The sequence below is a fragment of the Eleutherodactylus coqui genome, chromosome 5, assembly GCF_035609145.1.
Source record: "Eleutherodactylus coqui strain aEleCoq1 chromosome 5, aEleCoq1.hap1, whole genome shotgun sequence".
Lineage (NCBI taxonomy): Eukaryota > Metazoa > Chordata > Amphibia > Anura > Eleutherodactylidae > Eleutherodactylus > Eleutherodactylus coqui.
The window spans coordinates 115042968-115059695 of NC_089841.1; the positions used below are offsets into that span (position 1 = coordinate 115042968).

At 39.6% G+C, this 16728-nt stretch overlaps 1 protein-coding gene across 1 annotated transcript in view; it reads right to left on the bottom strand.

Annotated features, from left to right (window-relative positions):
* Window positions 1-490: 490 nt before the first annotated feature.
* FBXL17 (F-box and leucine rich repeat protein 17) overlaps window positions 491-16728 on the bottom strand; it is a 623040-nt gene continuing 606802 nt past the window's right edge. The window contains exon 9 of the mRNA XM_066603043.1: window positions 491-6889. Coding sequence (XP_066459140.1) covers window positions 6752-6889 — 138 coding nt within the window. The 3' untranslated portion in view covers window positions 491-6751. The remainder of the gene's footprint in view (window positions 6890-16728) is intronic.

Here is a 16728-nt window from a genome sequence, read left to right on the forward strand (position 1 = left end):
CTTCGCAATTGTGCTACCTTGGTGCGTCCCCCTTGAGCTCCTTCCAGCAGGGACAATATTTTGTCTAAGGTGTCCCTCTCTGACTCGGGCCGCACCATTACAGTCCGTCTTACGTCACCCTCTAAGGCCCCCAACGCTATTTCCGCACGCACCTCAGGGGTCAGGTTGCACATTTTAACCACGCTTCGCACCCTTTCGGCCCAGTCCTGCAACGTCATGTTTTTCCCGTTGAATTTGGGCAGTTGCTGCATTAATGCCCCAACTGACAAGTATCCTACCTGGGCTAAAGTGACTGGCGTGGGCTGTAATGACAGTGCTGGGGCACCCTGAGCTGAACCCTGGGCCGGCGCTACTGGATTAATTTCTGCCGTGTTCCCGTCCATAACGGTCGCTGTATCCTGCCGACTACGCCAAGTTGTAAGCCGTGTACCGGGGTGGGCTCCCCAGGATACAGCGAAGTCACAAACAAGAAAAACGTCTCTGACACCAGTTCAGGGGCAAACCGAATTTTACTAAAGCTCTGTGGCCCACGTGACCACAAACAATGGGTAACCCAACAAAACTCACATACACTCAGCCAGATGGCTGAGGCCCTTGTGCTGTACAGCGCTGTACTCCCCAGAGGGCGCTACTATAATAAACTATGCTTTTACCTAACGGGCAGGCCTAAATAATCCTGCCCCTTGTTACCTATTAATACCGCTACTAAGGAACAAAGGAAAGGGAGAGTGATCTGAGTACCGGCGGTGCAGCACAACAGCTTACAAACTTACCCACACTGACTCTATCCCCCCAGACCAATACAATATGGAATATGTATAAAGAACAGCGGCTATATAGCCAGGTGAATGTTCTCCAGAAGCTTCTTACTGATGGCTGAAGTGTGGCCTGACACGGTCCATAACCCTACCTAATCTAACTACAGGCCAAAATGCAGTCCCAAGTAACTTGGCGCCAAAATATGGTGTCTTGCGTGCACATAGACCGGTCTGCTGTTTGATCGGCCAAAAAGTCTAGACGGATGAGGGGCTCCTCCAGAAAAGCGTGCGGTACCGCAGAGAGCCGTTACTCACTTCCTCAGCGGCATCCAGTATTGTCCACACAATATCCAGTCTCGCTCCGGTTGTTCAGCAACATCCCCGGCAGCAAGTCTTCTCCCATCCAGCGGGCATCTGAATCCGCTGTAGCTCCAATCCCTTCAGGATACGACCTCCGTCCCTCTTCCGTAGCTCCACTCAAAATGGCTTCCTCGACCAACTGCCCAACTCACAGTGTACGCACGCTTTTAATTTTCTCTCCTCCCGTGCGCACGCTGTAACCAGGCAACGGGTTCTCCAATCACAGGCTACCATGGTCCTGTCACCTCACAGCTTGACCATAATCTTTTCTGCAGAACAGTGACCTCTTGTGGACAAATAGTAAAACACACAGTAGTGGACTATTTACAGTAACAAGAACAATGTACACATATTGGAGGCTGTCTCACCCTCTCACATATTTAAAGGGTTGAAATCCGCAGCAGAAATAGACATGTGCAGATTTAAAATCCACAGTGTTTTTCAAAAACATTGCGGATTGGTTGCGAAAAATTTCCGCAGCATATGAAGGAGATTCCTTTAAATCTACACATGGCTTGTACTATAAATGCTTGGAATTTCCGCAGCATCTCCGCCATGTGTGAAGACGGCCTTAGTGATTCTAGGTGAGCTGATATATGGAAGTACAATTTGCACATCAAATAGTATGGTGGTTGGGGGTCTCATTTAGATTACAGTCATGTTCATTTATCATAAAGTACATTTGACATTTACACATTTAAGATTACACTTACCATTAGGCTTCTATCTCTACCATTGTAAATTGTGTATTTTAAAATATACACTAAATTTCTTCTAGCGGTCCATCCCACCTGAAGATATGGTGCTGATGGAGATGTGATTTTGTGTAATAGATAACTTTCCTGCATATCAGGCAATAGAGGTTGTCAATACTTTACCCTCCCCCTCCCTTCGCACACCTCCCCACTCCCTAATCCCCCAACAGTCACATTAAAATCGGAAAAAGATTCCAGGAAATATTTTTTTACTGTATACTTTGACTTCGCTGTAGTAGACCATGTAATTTGCAGGACAAAGATGGCCACACCAGATTCTCTGGCTGCCTGCAAAACTTGGCATCATTAGTCTAGGGCATTACACCTGCTTTACCTAAAGGGAATCGGTCATCTACTTTTAGCCCTATAAGCTAAGCTTATGAGCTGAAAGTAATACCCCGTTGAGTCCACAGATGCAAGTGTGATGCTTACCTCCCCCGTCATTCCCCCAGTGTTAGCGGTGAAGGCTGCTGCTCAATGCATTAGGCTGTGTGCTAAATAGTCCACCCATTCTAATTCTACAATGGGGGGACCACTTAGCAGCGCAGCTCAACGCACTGCAGTGGCAGCTTCCAGCGGGCACTCTGGAGGGGTGACAGGGAAAGTAAGTATAACACTTACATCCCTAAAGTCCACGGGTCAGCTACTTTCAAGCCCATAAACTTAGCTTATAGGGCTTAAAGTAAGTGACAGACTCTCTTTAAGCAGTGCTGGCCAATCAGATCAGTATGTAGTGTCCTAGCCTACCAATGCATGCTAACGCACAGTGTGCATCAGGTAGTCAGAGAGGTGGTTTGGTCACTTTAATTTTTTGCAGGTGGGCAATGGTAAAAAAAAGCAATTTTATTAATTGTTTTGGGGATTTATTTTTATGGCATTCTCCATGTAGTATAAACATATTAACTTTATTCTATAGTTCATTACAATTATGACAATACCAAATTTATAGAGGTTTTCTTATGTTTTACTACCTTTGCATGATAGTAACTTTTTTTTTTGTTCTATAAAAAACCTTTTTCCTTTTTTGGAGCCACATTCCAAAACATAGCATTTTTTTTTGTGACAGAGCTGTATGAAGCAGGTTTTTTTATGAAAACTTTTTATTGGTACTATTTTGAGGTACAAATAACGTTTTGATTCCTCTTATGGATAAACTTTTTATTCCTGTGTTGGGGAAAGGGATTTGAAAAGAAAGTTTTTCTTTATTTCCCGCTGAATTTACTGTACTGAATAAATAATTAAATATTTTATAATACTGGTTGTTATGGATATAGCTATTGCTATTATGTGTATTGTTTTCAATAATTAAAGAATCGTGTAAGAGGAAATTTATTTATTTGACTTTTTCAGTAAATCCGATTACATGCAGTGGTCGGCAATGACTGTAGCTTCTGAAAGATTAAACGGCATAGAGGATCGATTAGATGAATAAGTGCTCCGAATATGTTCTGCGATTGATAATGGGGGACAACAGTCCATCCTATCTCTTCTTTGGAACAGGGGAAGAGGCAGGAGAATGGCGGTTGTTTTCTGTTGCCCGTTCATACTCCCTGCGCCCCTCTGCTCTACACACAGACCTAAAGTGAAAGTTGTAAACTCAGTATCCCTGACCCACTTTAAATGATGGTCGCTCTGGTTTTATCAAGCTCTTATTTTGTGGCTTTAAAATGAGATCACAAGTGTAATGGTTGCCCTGATGAACCGGAGCAATAGCGGTTTGAAAAAGAAAGACCTCTGTTCGTTCAAAGCTGTAAGTCTTTTCCCTGTGGAACAAAAAGAGCTTGGGGTAATAAGTAGGGAGCTTATTACATCCCTATTTCATCCACAATTTCTCGTACAAAAGAAGTACACCTTCAATTATAGGAAGGTGGCTTGTTGGTAAAATGTTGAGAGTGTGAATTTACACAAATTTGAATATTTACCTTCATAAGGTGCAGTGTTAAAGACTAGGGTGGAAATTGAAATTTGCACTGACTTCCAAATGAGAATAATTTACTCTTGGCGCCCTAAAACACCCAAATTAGTGGGCACCAACCTTATTATGTGCTGCAGTGATTCTAATTTTATTACAGATAAAGACAACATAGTCTTAAGGTCAATTTATATGGGCAGATATTCTACCTATTAAAGAGCTCCAATCGACAATAATGCATGTTGATCGCTTGTTACTGCCATTTACATGCGGCAGATGTTCGCAAGTAATATGCCATGTTAGCCCCTATACAGACTGCATTAATCGGCAGCACATCCCTGTTTACATGGGTAGATCTTCTGCCAGTGAGCGAACATTTACATCTTCTCATAAAAGATTTGATTAGCTGACAAACAATTACCGTACTTATTTGTTGACTGATCGCAGGCATATTCACACAGATCGATGATCGGGCAAGAAAATGCTCATAACAGATTACTGGTCTGTGTAAACAGGCCGTTATACTCTATTACTAGTTAACAAATTGAAGAAAACAAAAATTTAGCACATAAATAAACTATGTATATTACTTTTACGTTATTCTTCAATATGGCAAATATCTTCATAATGATATTGTTAGATAAATGTAAGAATCTAACATGGCTATTTACATGATCCACCTACAAAGTGGTGCACATTATCATCTCATGGTTGGCCAGGACACTGAAATGATTTATCATTCAACACTAAATGTTAGTTTGTAAAACAACGAATTATTGAGATTTTAGAGCATTTTTTCTAAGTCTATGACAATGTTCACAAAGCCTTTAAAATCAAAAGTTGTGATTTTATTAAGGCAGCTTGTGGTATTACTGCTTGGATGTACTGTCGGGCTTATCATGGTATGCTGGCTTATTCAGCACTTGGGATGAAAACGGATGGACCATACATGGTCATCACTCATTAGTGAACTCCTAGTCTGGGACGAAAATATACAGAAACTGATAATTCCCAAGCACATCATGATTGGTATAAAGATAGTACCATATTGTAGGTTTCCATACTTCTTCAACCTAAATACTGCTATTCTGCCCCCTAGTCCTTTTTTAATGTGTATTTTAATAATGTATATGGACAAATAGAATTCAAGGGTCCAGTGAGACCAACTAAAGAGCCTATTAGCTGTTCATTAAGAACTTCCATAAACAGCAATAGAAAAGAATAGAAAAAGTTAAGACACCAGATTTTTAGGTGCAGTGGCTGTTTCCTGGGATTTGTCTAGTCAGGATATGAGGAATTAAGATGTACTGGACTGCTTTTCTGCAACAAATCTGCTGCATGCGAAAATAACCAGATGGCTATAATTGCCACTGTGTCAAGCATATATAATTATTACCACCGTAAAGAGGTTTCCAAGGGATCGTTTTTGGCCAACAGCACCTTTGTTTACCATGATGTACCAACATAAAAAGCCATATTTACCGCTAGTGTCTGTTTTCCCCACTGGTCTTCACTTTTGACTTTAACGAGACAGAAATTATATCACTAACATCAAGGCCATGTGACTGCGTAATCCAAATACCAAGTCACTTCAACTAGTGATTAGCTGCAGCCATCAAATGTCTAAGGGTCAGCAAGCCATTGCTGTGCAGCCAGAAGTGACAAGGAGTCGGGGACCAGGGAGTGGTGGAACATAAAAGGGTGGAAAGCAAAGGAGGCGAGTATGGTTTCTTTTAGGTTGGTACAGCATGGTAAGCAGCTTTTGGAACAAAACTTCCCTGGATAGCCCAGTTAACAGAAAACCAAACAAACAAAAAAAATCAGATAGAAACATTCATTGTGGAGTAAATGGAGTATTGTCTTGTCTCACAGTCACAGAAGCAGCACACAACGATCTTCTCCAAGTCTGTCAATCTTCTCTGTGTTAACTTGATTCATCATTATTTCGTGCACTTTGCACATGTTTTAATTGGTATATAAGAGCATGACATTGGATATGCAACGTGAAAGTTTGCAATGCAAACTACCCTCTTCACAGACTTGGTGAAAATAGTCAAAAATATGGTAAAAACTTGATTAAAAAAGGAACAACAAAAACAACAACAATGCAGATATTGTAACTGCACCAGACACTTGGACTCTAAGGGGTCCCAAAAGGTAAATTCTATCCCACATGAGGATAGTAATATAAATGAAATGTGATAGTTGCCAGGGGTACCTATACAAACTTTCCATTGGGGTTCAAGAGTTTCAACTTATGTCGTTAATAGTCCTCCCTGAAGCACATCACAACACGATATTTGAGCAAATTACCGCTTTAAAAATCATAAAAGATAAAGAATGAGAGACATGAACACAAAACCTTTTGTTCTGCAATTATTAAAAGGATACAATAAGAGAAGAGAAACAAAGAGTAACTCTAAATAAAAGCAAGGTCAAACTCATTGCAAAGTCTACGTTCTATAAATGAAAGGATTTAGTATAAAAGGGCTATTCAGCAGCAGATTGTAAAGCTCAAATCTCCAATAAAGTCATTACAGATGCTCATCAGAAAACTAAAAATAAAAGACCGAAAACAATCCCACAGATCAAGTTTATAATACATAATGTTCACTTCTCTAGAACTAATATGGAAAAGTGAAAATTTGATAGTACTAGAAGTGGCATGCTCTTATAACACAATATCTCAACATGTTACAATCACTTTTCACACAAATTATATCAATCCATACTATAACAGCAACCAAACAGAGCCAATATCTCAGGAGCCAAACACCTTGTAAAATATACTTCTCACACGATGGAAAGATTCCAAAAACATTCTTTACAAGCCACCCAGAAGTGGTGCCATGGTTCAATTACGGTGGATTCTTGAAATAAAATGCGTTGTAGATTTTTCTGGGTATAAAATATCCATGATCAGCATTTTCCACAACTGCTTAATAAACTATTTGTTTTCCACTGAATTATGAGACGGATGATGCATTTGGTGTCCAGCCCATCTGATAAGCCCGTTCCAAAGTTCTCTTACAGTCCTGAAGTACAGTACTGAATGTGATGTGGGGATACTGTTGGACGAGTTGCTCCACTGTAACTTCATTTACCTGCAGATAGCAAAGACAAAAATAAGTACATTTTAAAGGTCATAAAAAACTAATTATGTAGAATATAAAACAAACATGTTAAAGGGGCTTTATGAGTTTAGAAAAAAGGGTCAGCTAGTTATTCTTGGGAAAGAAGTTCCATGGGTTGTACCTGGAATTATAGCTTATACCCATTCAAGCGAATAAGGGCTCATACAACCAAGCTGTAAAGAGCCGAAATACGATGCCCATACAAGTACGTGGGCCATTGCATACGTTTTTACTTTCATTCAGAGGCATATGGATGTTTCTGTGGCATACTCCATCATACGTCTTATGTACAGAGGTATCCTCCATGAAAACAATGCCTATTTGCCAGGAAAAATATTGTACAGCATCCAATGGAGTCTGTATGGGAGCAAACATAGATCATGCCACCCCACTGTAGGGAGCCATACAGCTTTCAGCCCCTGCTCTGCAGGCTCCAGCTCGACCATGTACATGAGACCGAAGTCCAAGCTGCAACAACAAAAATAGCCCACTGATCAGAATTTCAGGAGAAAACTTTTCATGCTTTTATTACTTGATGGGGTTGTCACATGAAAAATATTTTTCTAGTTAAATCCAGCCCATAATTACAAACCTTTCTAATTATGTATTGTATTTATACTTCTTTAAAATAATGTTTCTATCCCCAGATATTCCAGGACTAATGTAAGAATAGCGCCAACTGTTGTTTCTACTGAAGAGCCTTTCTGTGCCCGATTCAACACAGTAAATGTTCCAAGGTAATCACACCTACTAACCCACTTAGTCTGGCTTCTTTACAGTAACACTGTCTTATCTCTTATCACTTGCTCAGCAACTCTTCCTACATCAGAGAAGACACAGCAACTTCAGTAGCAGCCGCTCACCAGACCAGGGATGCCTCCATATACCAAGAGAAACAAGACTGAGCCGGTAGAGCAAGGACTGAGGTGGACACAGAATAGAGACAGTAGGTGGCTCTATTCTAACATTAGTTCTGTAATATCTGAGGATAAAAACATTATTTTTACAGTATGTGTAAATACAAAAAATGTTTATAATTATGGACTGGATTTAACTAGAAACAATGTTTTTTATGTGACAACCCCTTTAAGAGGTATATTATGTAACAGAAGGAAAAGCATTTTTAAAATGTATAATTATTATTGCTTATTTTCTGAAGGATTATTTTGTTATGGCTTTATATATTAATGAATTGAATATCCTTCAAGAGTTTTTTTAAGCATGTGCTGCTGTCAAAATATGAAAAAAGCTATGTTTTGCAAAGCAACAGACTCATTCTCCATCTAGAACAAAATAATTATTTATGATTAGATTTTTGCGGCTTATACAGTATGTTTGTATTTTGAGACTAAAATAGCAAGAGATACAAATCTATAATATAATGAAAAAAATTGTTGTGCCAAAGAAATGTGAAAAAATCATTTACCTTTTGTGCTAACCGGAGTAGAAAAATAAAAATAATATTTAATTAGGACATATCTGGGAATATTTTTAGATCCCTGCACAATGATGCTTATAAAAGCCACATGTCTAAAATATAAACACATTGGCGCAGCTTGCTCTATTGTCTATAAGCTATGTTCTCGCTTATATGAAATGTAATCGTTTGTTATGTAAGTAGATGGAAACAAATAAGGGTAATAACCAATTAGTGACCGGCCTATTTTGTATCTGCAATAAAAAGTGATCAAAAAGTCGCATGTAATCAAAAATGGTACCAACGAAAACTACAGGACATCCCGCAAAAAATGAGCCCTTGCAAAAATATTTCAACCAAAAAATAAAAGTTTTTGCGCACAGAAGATGGCGGCAGGAAGTAATGTAAAAAAATGTAATGCCTTTGAAAAAAAATAAAAGTAGTACAGCAAAAAAAAAAAACAAAAAAAAACCTATAAAAGCTTGGTATCGTAATCGTAGTGACCCATAGAATAAAGTTATCGGGTTTTTTTATTCCACTTTTTAAATAGTATCATTGAAAAATACAAGTTATCCTGCAAAAAACAAGCCCTCATAGAGCTGCATCGATGGATAAATAAAGGAGTTATGATTTTTTAAAAGGAGGGAGGAAAAAACAAAAAAATGAAGAATGAAAAAAAAACTAAGGGGTTAAATATCTTGAAGAGAGTTATGTACAATTATCTAATTAATCTAAACTATTAATATTGTTATTTCAGCGTTTTCTTTCAGCGTTTTCTCCTCCGAGCGCAGCACTGTGAATGTCAACCAATCCATCCATCCCAAGGGCGCAGCCACACACAGTCCAATAAATAAACTAGAATAGCTAAAATTCAACCCGTAGGATGGCCGACGTAAGACACTATACGATGCATATCCATAAACAAGCTTAAGTCACCATAGTTAGTAGCCTAGCATTCTCATGGTCACTCGTGCGCATGCTCACCCTAACATGGGCAGCCCCGATATATATCATCTACATAACTCACCAAGTAAATAGAAGGCGAATAAAGTGCTCTGCTTTTTCACTGAACAGAATCAGAAACTGGAAAGGGAGTCAACGTAAATGACCTTGGAGGAGCAGAAGCTTTAGTAAGGACATGGCTCTTTGGGTAGGTCAGGTACTACTGGACATGTTATTAGTGACTATTTAGGACTTTGTACTATGTGTAAATGAGTATTGTTGCTAAAAGAATTAATGAGGTGTATATAGAACACTTTTCTAGCTAAATGCATAGAGGACATACTTGTAGAAAAGGGTTTTTTGCATGGAATTATATTACTGTTAAAGGGGTTGTATGGTTACCGGACATATTCCCTATAGTGCGCACTGTGCTAAAATAACAAAACCAGCAGTACTTTCCCATACTCCGCCATGATCCAGTGCTGCTGCCCCGTCGTCTCCCCACTGGCGGCAAAGGATGGGTAAGTACTGCTCTTTTTGTTGTAGCGCCATAGGAGCTATAGGGTAATGCTGTATGGTAACCGGGCAACCCCTTTAATTATGTCCTGATCGATTAAAGGAATTGTCCAAGTTAAATACTTCATCATGTGTAATCATAATAATCCATGTTATACTCTCTCGTCATTGGCTGCAGTAGCCTGTAAACAATACGTCACAGTGAAGACCTACAGCTGCCAAGGGGCACCGGGAGAGGTGAGTATTAGCTGGCTTATTAGGTTTACTTATGGGAAAGAGAAATTTGATAAAACATTGTAACTAGAGATGAGTGACCACGCTCGTTTAAGGCCACTACTCGATCAAGTAGCAGTCTTATCGAGTAACTGTGTACTCACCCGAACAGCATGTGGGGGGTGGCGGGGTGGAGGGGGAGGGAGCCGGGGAAGAGAGAGAGAGATCTCTCTCTCTCACCCCCACTGGAACCCCGCCCTCCCCCCCCCCCTCCGCATGCTGCTTGGGCGAGTACACAGTTACTCGATGAGACTGCTACTCGATCGAGTATCGGCCTTAAACGAGCGTGCTCGCTCATCTCTAATTGTAACACAGCTGACAATAATTGGCAATACTACGTATTTGTGAAACCATCTCATGATGTTTGTGTTTAAAGAAAGGCTCATCTAACAGCCGAAACGTGATCGCTCGTGAATAAACTATGAGATTCGTTTTTTCTATGCTGGTGTCTGATTTCATACATACTTGCATTTTTTTTCTGTGTCAAACAAAAGTCATCTACATGCCTGTGAATGAGCTGAGGTCACATTGACTATGATGTAGTAACAAATCCACATATCACCAGTGTGATACCCAAGTATTATACTGTATATAGTGCGCCACAGCCATTACCAGACCTAACAGACATTTATAAAAACAATTAGCGCTTTTAAAAAGCAACATATTTAAGTGCGTGATGCAAATCCCTGCTGGATATCGGAATATGTAGAACATATATATTATTTTATTCTTTGCCGCATGGCAGTTTATAGAAATGCTTACAAACATATGCACTTTTAAAGAAATGCTTTCCAATTATTGTTTAGCTTAAACATAAAGACCCAGCATCCAACAGAGATGATTACTTCAATTACTGCCATTGCACAATCCTGGTGTGATGCAGGGGATCAATGCGCAATGAATCTCAGCTTGTGTATGCACTCGCTTTCATCCTGACATTTGCTTGCGTTTGCCGATATACAAAATGATACAACATATAGGATCAAGGTTAAAGTAAAACACGAGCATTATGGCTATTGAACATTTTTTATTTTTCATAGAACATATTTGAAGTAGCGTGGGAAAAAATAATTTGTAGAAAATAATACGATATTCTCTTTTGAGACATTCATTGGGAAAATAGCCCTAATTTAGTCTAACGAGAATTGGGCAGGACCCATTTATCAAAAATTCTGCAAGCCAAATACTAGGGTCAAAATAAATGAAAAAGATAGTCATCTGCATGTGTCTTCCTTCTCCACATACAAGACACAGGGGCATATGTTTTATGGAGGTCGCATCTGTGGCTGTTTTGGGGTCTAGGGAGAAGAGGGATGGTACAAGTTCGCCCCATTGGCCTTGCCATGTGTAGGAATATACACTAAGTGCACTACTATATTGGTATGGTTCTAGATCATGTTAAGCATTTTAACTACTAGGGGGCTTCTTAGTGATATATTAATACTCAAATGTGTACTTGCCTATTCTCATTGAAAACAGATGGTTGGAAAAAAATACCTGGTTCATCTAGTTTGCTTCCTTTTTTATTTTCTCTCTTAGAATAGATCTGTGCTTACTTATTCCAGGTAGCTTGATTTAATTATTGTTGATTTTCCATTCACGTCTGCTGAAAATCTGTACAATGCATCCACTACTATTTCAGTAGTAAAATATATTTTACGACATTGCTTTTGCCCTCCCAACTAATCTCAGATTGTGCCCCTTGTTCTAGTGTTTAGTTCCTTAATAAACCTCTCCACCTTGCTTCCATACTAAAAGGCTATCTCCCAAGTCCTCTTTAATAGGACATTTCACAGGTGCCTTGAGGCGATATCAGTCAATACATGGACTCACAAAGCAGCGATCAGTGGGATGCTAAATAGTTTGCCACATATATCTTTTGCGCCATTCTCTAAAGGCAAGGGAGTGTGGCAAGGCTTAGTTCACCAACATCCTAATTGCATTTACTTCTTCAAGGTCCCTAGCACTTTAGCCAGCTATTATGTATAGGTGCCCTTATGTGCTGGGAACCTGTTCTTGTGGGTACCATAATGTCTTCTGATTATGTGATGCCGTTTCTTAAAGAGATATTCCAATGCTAGGTATTTGTAGCAGAATACCCAATGGATGCAGGTCCCACATCTGCTGGGAGCACAGGATTTCTGGGATCCCAGTTCTCCGATTTCCAGGCACTAAAATCATTATATAGTATATTTCAATAAACATATGCCCATGCTTGCATGTGATCCTCTCCATTAATGTCTAAGGGAGGCATGGAAAGAGCTGTAGGCTGTTGAATTTACCGACTCTGTGCAATGACCTGATAGCAAATCAGTAGTGGTGTATTGGTAACCTTAAAGGTTTTTTTCTGGGCTACTTTTATTTATGACCTATTCTCAGAATAGTTGATTGGCTGGAATCCATTGTTCCGGACCCTGACCAGTCAGCTATTCGGGTGCCTGCTGTCACCGGCAAAACATGGCATAGAGCAGAAGCAGATCATTTTAACTCGTGTCGTGGCCAGCACTGGTAACTGTAGGTGCAGCCCCCATTAAAATCAATGAGAGCTGCACCTAGAATTACCAGCGTCAGCACCGGCGTCAGAGCTATCTGCTAATTCACTGTACCGTGTTTTGTCGGTGACAGTAGGCACCCAAACAGATGATCAGTTGAGATCTGGTGAATCCCAGCCGATCAACTGCTGAAGACGTATACGAAGGATAGATCATCAATAGAAATAGTGCAGAAAACCACTTTTAAGGGTGCGGGCAGACGAGCGCATAAACGGCGCGTTTTTGCGACCAAACGTATATACGTGACCATCTGAGGCAATGGTTTCGAATGTATTCATTCACATGGGCGATTTTACGGCGCGTAAAAACGGCAATTCGAAAAAAAATGGAACATATGCGACCGAAATATGCGCCAACGCATATTCGATCGCTGAAAAGACCATTTGCAAAGTAGGAACAAACGAAAATACGCTTTCTAGCTCTGGTCGTGATCGGTGAAAAACGATCGCTCGGGCGATTATACGTTGCGCTTGTGTGAACGTAAATACACCTACGCTCGTCTGCTCGCACCCTCAGGGAAATGGAATTGTTAGGGGTAAAAGGACAAGATAGCCTTGTTTAGAATTGGTAGATTCTTACAAGGGCTGACACTAGTGTAGTGCATAGTAGTTTACTAGTGATCATGATGCTGAAACTCATTTGTTAAATGGATGATAGATACAGTATACATTTTGCTCCATTTATAATAACCTAAAAGAGTGGTCTGAGCAACACAACTTCTAGTACGACGTCCATCCCAGTCAAGATCGTGCAGGCAGCATTCTGTACAGCACGTTTGGGCTTTGATAATTTGACAAACTTCATCAAAGTCCAATCATCTGTTCCAAGAACTATTCCATGCACTGCTAATCCATAGCAAACTTTCATTAATTAAACCATCCAAACTTATTCTGAATTAGGTTGCAGAGAACATCTACAAATGTCAAACAAAGTTCAATGCTCTCAATTACAAATGTAAAGTTTATACATAACGAATTGTCACCAGAAATAACCGATTGTTATTAATTGCCACTAATTTGGGATTATTAGCAAAGGTTTTAATATGGGTTGGGGTGTGTTACATATCACGCCTTGGGGAAGCATGCTGTTTAATTAACCAGTGTCTCTAATTGCTGAGAAAATAAACAATGATTTCACATAAAAAGATAAAATGAAAGTTCTGTGCTGTACTCCCCATGGCTTTTCAAAGACGGTTTGTAATGACATACAAGGATTAGGCTTTCACAGACTTTCATCATGCGGGTATTGTTTTGGAAATTGACATTTTACATTCAGCACGCAAAAAACAAAATGGCATTTATTCCAGGGAATGAGCACTCTGCTCGGCCACCGCACTATGTGGAACTGAAAAAAAAGCTGTAACAATAGCAGTTTGATGAGAAATGAATTCCCTTTATTTTCATCATTTGGATCAATAACTCTCTCCCTCTACTGTGTCCCGTAGCCTGAAGGCAGTTGGGTAATCAATGGAATCAAACAGAGGAGCCCTTCACCCAGCGCAGAATCCTCTCTGATCTTTTCTTGGAGGACTCAAGACGCTTGTGAAATTCTAATTCATGTCAACTTCATATCAAAGAAATTCCATGGAGGTTTGGTCATAAAGAGTATCATAGTAATAACGATCCCAAATCTATTTTTGCTATATGCTTTTATATAATTCAAGGCTTGCATGTTCAGTCCACAGTGACTCGAAAATCCTTAGACGGAGAACAGAGCAAACCAATGTGTCTTTTATACATGTGAAGGTAGAGAGTGTAATAGCTATACCACAACACCAGTAATAACTAGTTACTGTAGAATATGCTATATAGAACACAAAATGATAGCTATATACACAGAGAGAGAGCGTTTTCATTCTACAAGTATTTACTCTTGTTTAATAATATACAGTACGCTACATTTTTCAGTAATGACGGAGTTTATGACCTTTACACCTGGCAATCATTCTTTGACATTAGCAAATTTAAAAAACAAGATAATATCAAAGTTCTCAAAATTAAGCATTGGATATTCAACATTTGAAGCATTCTAGTTTGTTTCCTCCTTTAACCTCTTAGGTACTACACCTTTTTCTGCTTAATGACCAGACACTTCCCAATGCTCACCGCTTAAACTTTTATAGCTTTTTTTAATGCTATTATGTGTCTTTTTTGTGCCAAATATTTACTTTTTGCCATTTTTACAAACAATAATTTTTATTTATTTTTTTGAATTAAGCTTTTAATGTGAGTTTCCACATACATTTTTCTTTTGGTTTATATAGAAAATCCTAAACTAGAATTTAGATTTGTGTCTGCTTTTGTGTTCTATTTTAATATATAACATGGTTAGGAAAATTACTTAAATCAATAACATAAGGGAATTGTGGTGGACATGGGCTTCAGTCAGATTGGGGAACAATAGTTTTCACAGTCTGGACGGCACTTGGTCAAGTAAACCTAGCAACACTGGACAGGACTCTAAATGGCAACTGAAGCTCTACAAATGGTGACAAGATTTTTCTGTCTTTATGAATGATGAACTGGCAGCATAAACGGATGTATGAAGGTATAAAAGCGTTTTATTACCCCATTACAAATGAATGTGACGTTTCGGCACTGTTGTGCCTTCCTCAAGCTAACATAAAAATGACAAGACATGGTATATATAGCAATGATACATCCACCTTAGACCAATCATGGTCTTCATAAAAAACACACATATGACAGCAATTATCTTCCATTAATTGAAGTGCCAACAACACATAGTGCAAACACCTGTCAGGTACTAGGTGGTTGATTGCCTTATTCACATGTCATCATCATCATGTTCACAGTCGGCGTCTGGTAGTGATGCCATTCCACCGCAATACACAGTCGGCGTCTGGTAGTGATGCCATTCCGACATTTATCTAGAGCCTTTCTGGTTTTTTGGCTCTTAACTGGCTTTTGCATTTTTTGATTGCCTGACCCTGGTAAGGGATTATTTAGTGCTGTTGGTGGGACTGACTTTATTCTCTAAAGATTTTTCTGTCTTGTCATTTGCAAATAGCACCACTGTCATGCAGCTGTAATGACATACACATCTCTTCTGCTTCTGGCAGGTGTGCCTCACACTGAGCATGTCTGCTAGATCAGTGTTTCTCAACTCCAAGCCTCATGGACCCCCACAGGTCATGATTTCAGGATATCCTATAGCAAGAACACCTGTAGAAATGTCTGAGGCACCGACAATAATTACATCACCTGTGCAATACTGAGGAAATCCTGAAAACACGATCTTCTGGGGGTCCCTGAGGACTGGAGTTGAGAAACACTGTATAGGATGACCCACCTGCTGTCTGACATGAACTCAAGAAATGACCCAATCTGCAGCTACAATACCCCTAGTTCTCACTCCTATGTTCTCCACAGCCTGACTGCCTTATTACTATGAGCTGGGCTGCTAGCTTGACAATACTATGAATGGCTGCAAAGGCCAAAAACAATAAAAAAAAGATATTTGGGGAATGTCAAAAGCAAAAGAAAAGTCAAAGATGCTATAGGATGTTTACAAGATCGAAATGGTGAATTGGTTAAAAATGATGTTGAGAAGTAAACTTGTTTTGCTGCATTGCTGGGTCTTGAAAAATTCTGAAGGACCAGCAATGGTCGTAGTTTCCTTAATGGAGGTACCAGTGGTTGGATGTGTATTCCTGGAAAACCCTTTAAAGGGGGTTTCCCAGAATCTAATATGTTTTTTAAAAGCCTAGTATCCTAATAGCCACTGTAAAGTAACCTAGACAGGCCTTCAAACACTCACAAGCTGCTTTTCTGCCCCACGTTTTGACTATGTCTTCTTTCTCAGGGTGAAGTGGGCAGTCCTTCAGCCCTGTCCATGTGGCTGCCATTTTTCTGTAGAAAACTATACCTCCCACAAGCACTTCACTTCTCATCGTGGCTCCCTTGCACCCTTCTGTGCATTGCTGATATTAGCTGCTCCTTCACAACACATGGTGGAGAATTATGTAACTGTCTAAACGAAAACCTGTTTTTGCTGCGCAAAGCAACCAATCACAGCGCAACTTGGATTTTATATTGTTATTGAAAAAGCTGTGCTGCGCCACAGCAGTACCTATCCAGAAGCAACAG